Here is a 9632-nt window from a genome sequence, read left to right on the forward strand (position 1 = left end):
GCAAAGGGGTAGATGTACATTTGGATACCGGAGGCCATTCAGGGCAATCACCCAGATTGAGAGGAGTTTCCTCTGATAAGCTAACACCACTTTTATAGAAGATCGACAGAAAGTAATCGTGCCACTTATTTGCAGGAACAGGACTATTTAAGGAACACAGAAAAAAAATTAACTCAATAGGGATTAATATTGAAGATTTGGTTTCGCTCACAGAAAAATCAGCTTATGCGCTGATCAGACAAAGACTCCTTGACATCGAGATTCAGAATCTCAGGAGTCTTGCAATAGGCAGATGTTCACCCCTAGGTTTGGGGTTTTTACCCCATGGGTATAGGGTAGAATATCTCACTTGTCTAGTGGCCCCACATTATCGCTTCATAATCTCATTGTATTATAATATTGTATTATAACAGTATTTATTATAACTAATTTATTGTATTCGTTAGCTTCGTTTAATGTGCTACCTTCTGCGATACTTTATGGGAGATTCCATAAAACGCCATATGCTAACAGGTTATGCACTTGTGCTCAGCGAGACGTAGAAACCCTGGAACATGTTTTTTTGTATTGTACTTATTACTGTGATATACGTCCCACACTCATTGACCCGCTGTTGAGAGAGCAAACTGGAAAATCTGATAAATGTAAAGTTATCTTTCTACTGGCTACTCAGAACCAAAAAGTTACCGAAACTGTAGCTAAATTTTTGTATCTTGCATCTATAAGGCAAGTTGTGTATTTGAAGACTGAGTTCTGGTTGTGTCGAGTGTTTTTGTTAACATGGATGTACTGCCAATAAAGGTTGCTGCTGCTGCTACATTTGGATACTGAAAATGAGTAGTTTAGGGTTGCCAGACTGCAGGTGGTAGTTGGGAGTTCTCCCAGAATTACAACTGATCTCCAGGCCATAGAGACTAGTTTCCCTGGAGAAAATTACTGCTTTGGAGAGTGGACTCTTATGGTATTATACCCTAACTAGAAACAAAGCCCGTTGTGGGGAAAAATACAACGGGCTCCAGAAAGGGGAGAGTGGGCAGGCAGGCGTTCCCTCCTCCTCCATCACTGATCCCAGCCGGTGAAGGAGGGGGGTGGTCATTGATACCTCATCCAGACCTGATCTCAGCAACATGAAGGGGTGGTGGGCTTTGCTACCTGCTGCACATCTGATACCCAGCACAGGCTGGGTAAAGGGGGGCAGGCATTGCCACCTGCTCCATTCCTGATCCCAGCTGGGAGAAGGGAAAATGGGCATTTTCTTCTGCTCTGCGCCTGATTACGGCTGGGTGAAGGGGGCAGGCATTGCTGCCTTCCCCAAGCCTGATCCCAACTGGGTGAAGGGGGGGGGTAGGCATTGCCACCTGTTCCCTGCTGGGTGAAGGAAGGAGAGAGCACTACCTCCTGCTCCTCGCCTGATCCCGACAGGCGAAGGCGGGAGGTGGGCTTTGCTACATGCTCCACTCCTGATCCTAACTGGGTGAAGGGGGTGCAGGCATTGCCACCTTCTCTGCTCCTGATTCTGGCAGGTTGAAGGGGGGTGGAGATTGCTGCCTGCTTGGTGCCTGATTCTAACAGAGTGAAGATGGGATGGGCATTGCCGCCTGCTCTGTGCCTTATTCCAGTAGGTTGAAGGAGGCGGGCATTGTGACCAGCTCCAATTCTTGTACCATCTGGGTGAAGGGAAGAAGGGAATTGACTCCTGTTCTGTGCCTGATCCAACCCATGTGAAGGTGCTGGGCAGGTATTGGCACCTGCTCCACTCCTGATCCCAGCTGGGTGAAGGGGACAGGCACTGCCACCTGCTCTGCTCCTGATCCCACTTGGGAGAAGGAGGGTGAGCACTGCCACCTGCTCTGCTCCTAATACCAGCTAGGTTAAGGCAGAGAGTGTGCATAGTCACCTGCTCCGCCCCTAATACCAGCTGGGTTAAGGCGGGGCGTGGGCATTGCCACCTGTTCCACTCCTACTGCCAGTTATGATAAGGTGGGGTGGGCACTGCCACCTGCTTAGTTCCTAATACCAGATCGGTTAAGGCAGGGGCAGGCATTGCCACCTGCTCTGCTCCTTATCCCAGCTGACTGAAGGGGGTGGTGGGCATCACCACCTGCTCCTAATACCGCCTGGGTTAAAGTGGGGATGGACATTGCCACCTCCTCCGCTCCTAATACCTGCTGGGTTAGGCTGGGGGTAGGCATTGCCACCTGCTCTGCTCCTAATACCAGCTGGGTTAAGGCAGAGGGTGGGCATAGCCACCTTCTCCGCTCCTGATCCCAGCTGGGTGAAGGGGAGTGGGCATTGCCACCTGTTCCACTCCTACTGCCAGTTATGATAAGATGTGAGTGGGCATTGCCACCTTCTTCGTTCCTACTACCCGCTGGCTTCAGGGGGGCAGCATTGTCACCTGCTCCTAAAACCACCTGGGTTAAGGCAGGGATGGGCATTTCCACCTCCTCTGCTCCTAATACCAGCTGTGTTAAGGTGGGGGAGGGGCATTGCCACCTGCTCCACTCATAATACCAGCTAAGTTAAGGCAGGGGGCAGGTATTGCCACCCGCTGCATTCCTAATACCAGCTGGCTGAAGGGGAGTGAGCATTGTCACCTGCTCCACTCCTAATACAAGCTGGGTTAAGGTGTAGAGTAGGCCTATCTACCTGCTCTGCTTTTGATCCCAGCTGGCTAAAGAGGGGTGGGTATTTCACCTGCTCCACTCCTAGTATCCGTTGGGTTAACGCAGGGGGCAGGCATTGCTACCTGCTCCACTCCTAATACCAGCTGCCTGAAGGGGTTGGCCATTGCCACCTTCTCTGGCACTAATACCAGCTGGGTTAAGGTGGCGGTGGGCACTGCCACCTGTTCCACTTCTAATACTGGCTGGCTGAAAGGGGGGGCATTGCCAGCTGCTCTGCTTCAAATATCAGCTGGGTTAAGGTGCCGGGTGGGCATTGCCACCTGCTCTGCATCTAATACCAGCTGGGTTAAGGAACGGGGAGGGCATTGCCACCTGCTCTGCTCCTGTTCCCTGCCTGGGTTTCCCACCACGGCATGTTTTCTGGAGCGATATGGTGGTTTCCTGGGCTCTCCTCTGTGGCAGCGCCCTCTGGTGGTGAACCAGGGTATAAAGTGAGTTGTCTGAAACATGCTTACTCAATTATATAGTAAGAAGATAAGATCTCTCCTCTCCATAAACCCTCCTCTCTACAAGCTCCACCCCCCAAATCTCCAGGAATTCCAAACCTCGAGCTGGCAACCCTGAATGACCCATATCAAAGTACAAAGTGCACTCTCATTCTGTGAAAATTTATAGGTGTTTATTAGTTTATAACATCTGAACAAACTACTAAATGAAACTTGTGTGCAGCACGGGTCTACCACAGTGCCTATTGGTTTCAGGTGGGTAGCCGTGTTGGTCTGTAGTAGAAGAGCAAGATTTGTGACCAGTAACACCTTAAATACTAACAAATTTCCAGAGTATAAGCTTTTGAGAGCCACAGCTCCCTTCATCAGATATGAGATTTCAGTCATTTCAATCTCTAATAGCTCTCTTCAGCACCAACTTTTTAGAAATCAAAATTAGTTGTTCTTAACAAGTTTCATCAGACTATAACCTTGTACCAATATCAGTTAATTTCCATTTAAACTATTTGCCTATCTGTTTGAACCTCTGACCTCCCTCACCTTCCAATATACGTAACTGCAAATGCTGTTGATTTATGACAGGACTTGCATCAAATCTTTCTACATCAGCTCCTCCCTTTCCCTCTTACATTTTTATACACGAAAGACTCATGGTGTAATACACATCAAGCCTTGACCCCTCCAACATTCCCCATAAGATTTTCCATCTGATGAAGTGAGCTATGACTCATATTGAAATAGATGTTATTCGTCTTTAAGTTGCCGTTGGACTCTTGCTTTGTTTTGCTGTATCATGTGCCTTTGGACCACACCCTCCAATATTCTTAACAGACTTGTTCTGCAATCAGATCTTTTGCCAGTTCACTTTTTTGGGAAAGATTATAAAAATTATACCTAGAGAACAAGACCACTTAGTAACAGAATATGATACTTGATTAAATTTTTAGACAACCTAGCCTGCAGCCATGACTAATTGTGCTATAACAGAATTTACTGTCTCCTACTTCATGCTTCCTCCCCCGCCCAAAAGGGGAGTCACTTGAATATTTACCTGATATTATTAATATCCTGTCTCCTTTGAATTCTTTACAGTCATATCTATCCATATATGTCAGTGAACATACGAGCATGACAGTTGTTGCTATAGCAATATCTCTAGTCTTCTTCATAAGAACAAAAAAAATAATAATTCAAGTATACCACTTAGTTGTCAAATTATTAGGAAGATCTATTTTGGCACTTCAGATGCAGAATGTGGCTACTAAACATTGCTGATTCTTGCTAATGAAAGTAGGAAACAGACGATAGGATCAGCACTTAAATGTAATTGTACTTAATAATCTAATCAAGAACAACAAAAAAGCATGACTGTTATTAACACACAAGAGTCCCTATAAAATATAAGCTAAAGGCAGTAACACATCCATCAGAGGAATTTAAACAGGCTACTTTTTAAAAGTTCAGGGGGGAAACCCAGGCTGTGTCCAGGGCTGAAAAAAAATAGTAGGGGTGCTTCATCGGTAACAAATTAAAAGTCCCCAGGGGAGCAGGAACTACAAACCCCACTAGGGCAGTTTCAGGTCTGTTGGTCTGTAGCAGAAGATCAAGCCTACAGACCAACTAGATTTCCAGGGTGGGTATGAGCTGCCGAGAGTCCCTTCTGACAACAGGAGCTGTGACTCTGGAAAGCTCACCCCCGGGAACGGTCTTTGAGGTGCTGCTGGACCCAAGCCCCATGGGGTTGGCGTTCCTATTTTCCAAGCCGGTGGAGGTCACAGGAAGGCTGCAACCTGGGACCTGCTTACTCGGAAGCAAAGCCCTCTGGGGGCGATGGGGATTTCCTTCGGAGTCAGCGGGGCTGGACCGAGGCAGCTGGCGGCGGCGGCTGCCCTCAAAGGCCACTCCGGAGCTCGGCCTGGGGTTCGCGGGCGCCAAGGCGTCCAAGCGGAGCGAGCCTTACCTGCGAGGCTGCCCGGCCTCTGGAGGGTGGCGGTGGCGTAGAGCTCCTGGGAGTGCTTGCCGTACTGCTCGGCGGGGTGGACCAGGCGCTTGGTGGGCGAGAGCGTGGCGTAGGTGCCGATGGTGGAGCTCAGCTGGTGGATGGGCGAGGAGGAGAGCGTGGACTGGACGGTGGGCGGGGAGGTGACCCGGATCGGCGAGGGCGAGAGGCCGGCCGAGGAGACGACGATGTTGATGGGCGAGCTGGTGCTGTAGGACTTGGCCAGGCGGCTGGGCGACTGCTTGGGCGAGGAGACGCGCTGCGCGGTGCCGTAGCCGGCGGCGGCGCTGCTGGCGCTCTCCGAGGCCGAGCCGGCGCGCTGGAGCTTGGTCGGCGAGCCCACCTGCTGCATGGACAGCGGCGAGCTCACTCTCTGCGCCGGCAGCGTGGAGCTGGCGTAGTACAGGGCCGGCGAGTGCTGCGGCGGCGGCGGCTGGGGCGGCGGCTGCGAGGAGGACGACGACGAGGAGGAGTCCGGCAAGTGGAAGGCGCTCCCATGGCTCGGCGCGAAGGGCTCCCGCGGCAGCGGCGGCGGCGGCGCCTCCGAGGCGGCGAGGTGGGCTGCCCGGCCGGCGGTGCCCTGCGCAGGGGCGGGGAGAGAAAAGAGCCGGCGAGCCGAGAGTCAGAGCAGAAGGAAGGGAAGGGGAGCGGGCTGGGGGCGGGGAGCAAGCAAACAGTGCAGGCCTCAGCAGAGTTGCTCCAGTTTGAGCTCACTGGAATCAATGGGCTTAGACTGGAGTAAATCTGTTTAGGATTGCGCTGAAAACCACCTTAAGGGAAATCCACCTTAAACGCCCCTCCTGGCCAGTGCAAGAGAATCGGGGAGGGGATTAAACGCGCGCCGCAGGTCTGGGACCTCTTTATTGCGGCTCGGACCCCCCCTCCGTAGGATTGCCGGACGCCCCCCCGCTCCCCCGGGCTGGTGGTGTCAGGTGAGTCGCCCTGTTAGTTTGCAGTGGAACAGCAGAAGCTGAGTCCAGGGGCACCTGGGAGACCAGCAGGATTTCCAGGGTGTAAGATTTCCAGAGTCGGAACTCCCGTCATCAGATACAAAGAGTGGAGATCAGGGTCAGGGATCTCCAATCCTCCTTGCATCTGAGGAAGGGAGCTCCCACTCTCAAAACTGCATACCCTGAAAATCCTGCTGGTCTCGGTGCCACTAGACTCAAATCCTGCTATTGTGCAGAGTTTATGTAATCTAACCCCATTGGATTTTAATACTGCACGGCAATCCTATGCAGTGTGATATTGCTGAGTCTAAACCCATTCGTTTTAATATTGCAGTGCTGTGTAGAATAAAAGAGGAGTCCAGCAGCCCTGTAAAGGCTTAAACATTATTCCAGCATAAAGCATTCACAAGTTATACCAAAGTATGGTTTGTTAACCTTTACGTTACCACTGGACTCCTGTTTGATTTTGCTGCCTCTCTGGACTTGCCAAATACAGAAGTTCTCAACCCACTGATCCCAAAAGTACAGTGCAATCTCATGCAGAATACAAACTGTGATCTGGGATGGCAACTAGTGAACTCTATCAATACCATTACCAGTCTACATTTCCTAGGATTGGGAGGGGGTGACAGTTAAACTGGCATAAAACCAATGCAAATTTGAGTATAAATATGCATATATTGTACAACAGGAATTAGTTGCTAATACCAAGCTACCTCAGATGCAATTGTATGATACGCAAATGTGTATGGACACATTTTTTATAAAACAAGAAGAGGCCAATTTAATCTGGACACATAACTTCTGAGCGTGGGAGAAACAGAAAGCAGAATAGAAGCAATATTAAACTGAGTATTCATACTATCCAACTGAGTTCTTAATTTGATTTACACATTTGGAAAATGAAAACAACAACAGCCCTGCATCCCTCTTTGAGAAGCTTCCTGGTTGTGCACTATTATGGGATAAAGCAACCAACAAGTATAGCCTGCATGCCGTCCCAGCTGGTGTCTGATTAAAGGCTCAATTTCTGGATTATGTTGCAGGGAGCTGGGCATTTTATAAAGTATATACTAATCCCCCTTGGCCCTATAATGTTTGTTACGATACCTGGAGACAACATCGCAATGTATACTGGACCCTGCAAACCTGCAGCTAGAATTGGCAGGCTGGAGAGCTTAGTCAGCTGTAGTCATGAAATGGCAAAGTAGATGGAATGTGTTACTAGGAACAGTTCTGCTTGTCCGTAAGAACTCTTGTCTATTCCTGGAAACAGTAAGCTGGGGTGCCTACCAGTTAACTTCTCGCTCTAGTCCCAGTCACTCCTAATAAGATTCTCTGTTGCAGTGGATATCCTTGCTCCTGGTTCCCTGTTTGTAAAACGGGTCACTGAACTGAACAACCATGGTTGGAAGGCAAGAACTGCCAGGCTACTCCCCAGTAATATTTCTGTGCCTGTACTGGACATGTAGAAGAATGCCAGTGCATAATCAACTTACGGAATTGACTGCTACGAGATGCGATTGCTACTAGCTTAAGGTGGCTTTACAAAGGATTAGACCATTCATGCTGGATAGAGCTATCAACAGTGGTTGAGTTAATGGAGATAGTGAAATGGTACTCTGTGTCCAGAGGAGGTGTATCTTTGGATACCAGCTTAAATAACATGGGAGAAAATGCCATGTCCCCCCTGCCTTCCAACAAACCCTTTCTCTGCAGATGCCTCTTCTGAAGTAGTAGTTACTTACTTATTGACAAAGCATACCAAGAAATGAGGGGAAAGGTGGGGCTGTGGAAAGGGTGAGACCCTTCCTCTGGATCCAATCCAGGCGAAAAATTGCATTCACATGAAAAGGATGCAGCATCAGGCACACCTGCACAGGAGGTCTGAGGTTTCCCTGTCAGTTCCACAGTGCTGTTCAAAGGTTCCCTAAATCTTGTAATTAAAAAAAGAAGAAGAGGAGGAGGAAGGCGAGAGAAAATCTTCAACAGATGCTCCCTATTAAAAATTTCAATTATGTGCCTGAGTCCCTTCTGGAACAGCAAAGAATAGAACGTACCTCTTTATCTTCCTGCATAGACTGCATTCCAGTTTTTATCAGGGATCTTAGGCTCAAGAGATCATCTCTGGCTGTTAATCTGGTAACATTAAAATCCTCTAATAACAGCATGCTGCCAGAGTGAGAGATAGCTAGGCACTCTGTTGAAAGCCACACTTCAGATCCATTGCTGCTCTCCTATCTCCTCCCTCGCCCTTTGCTGCTCTCTGTCTTGATCATGCGGATTTATTTGAAACATTAAAGAATGCCCCTAAATGTTAGAAGGCATTTAGAGAGATTGTAGTGTGAGTTATTCAGACCAATGGCTTAAAAGAATGTTCCTTCAGCTTAAGTCAAACTAAAGAAAGTAGTACCATAAGACCAGGGCTTTTTTTCTGGGAAAAGAGGTGGTGGAACTCAGTGGTGGAACTGAGGACCGCACAATGACGTCACTTTGGGTCAGCTGGAACAAGGGGGGAGTTTTTTAAAGTTTAAATCGCCCTCAGCGAAAATGGTCACATGGCCGGTGGCCCCACCCCCTGATCTCCAGACAGAGGCGAGTTTAGATTGCCCTCCACGCCGCTCAGTGACATGGAGGGCAATTTAATCTCCCCTCTGTCTGGAGATCAGGGGGCGGGGCCACTGGCTATGTGACCATTTTCAAGAGGTGCCGGAACTCCGTAAGACACAATGAAGCCAACTAAACAGAGAGAGAAAAGGTTTTAAGCAGAAAAGCAAGGATCCTGACTTGTTTCCAACAGCAGTAGCCCTTCATCAGGGCAGTGCTCACCCAAAGAGGCTGCTATTCATTTCTCTTGCTTTGATGACAGCCTTCCTCTTGTAAGTGGTTTCAGCAGTCTTAAACATACATGGTTGGGAAGATTTTTATTAAATCAGTGATTTACTTCTGAGCCAACGTATTTACAGTTATAGATTCTTTTAACCATGCTTTTTCTGAGTAAATGTTCAAGATTAATGTTATTTTCACTGGATACTTCTAACAGAATTTTTTCCTTGGGTTATTTATTTACATTATTTACAGTCCACCTTTCTCCCTAGTGGCTTTTTAAGTAGTGGGTGGAAAACCACCTCTTTGAACAGTCCAGGGAAAGTGCCTTGAAATAGTGACATCTTTATGATAAACATCAAGGGTGCATTTAGGTAGTCCTTAACATGATTTTAGTAACCAATCTGGGCAAGGATCCAGTGCACAAACAGTAGTCTTCAGAGATGCCAGGATCCTGTCAAGATCCATCATCATAACTGGATCAAAAGGGTCCATAAGTGGACTGGACAGTATATTAAGCATTTCTTCTGCCTCATCTAAATTACAGACAGATCCAAGTCAGAGCATATTTGTGCTATTTTATCAGCAAAAAGCTTAGCAAAGGTTTATACTTTTTGATGTGATGTAAGCTTGCTGTAGGATTCTTGGAATAAATGGGAATTCAGTGGTGGATTCTGGGGTGTGTCTGGGAAGAGCTTACTGAAACACAGGAGCAAATTCATTG

At 48.2% G+C, this 9632-nt stretch overlaps 1 protein-coding gene across 1 annotated transcript in view; it reads right to left on the reverse strand.

Annotated features, from left to right (window-relative positions):
- CTNND2 (catenin delta 2) overlaps positions 1 to 5591 on the reverse strand; it is a 303251-nt gene extending 297660 nt beyond the window's left edge. Inside the window, exon 1 of the mRNA XM_054985091.1 lies at positions 5094 to 5591. Coding sequence (XP_054841066.1) covers positions 5094 to 5484 — 391 coding nt within the window. The 5' untranslated portion in view covers positions 5485 to 5591. The remainder of the gene's footprint in view (positions 1 to 5093) is intronic.
- Positions 5592 to 9632: the final 4041 nt, after the last annotated feature.

This window comes from Eublepharis macularius, chromosome 7 (assembly GCF_028583425.1).
Source record: "Eublepharis macularius isolate TG4126 chromosome 7, MPM_Emac_v1.0, whole genome shotgun sequence".
Classification (NCBI taxonomy): domain Eukaryota; kingdom Metazoa; phylum Chordata; class Lepidosauria; order Squamata; family Eublepharidae; genus Eublepharis; species Eublepharis macularius.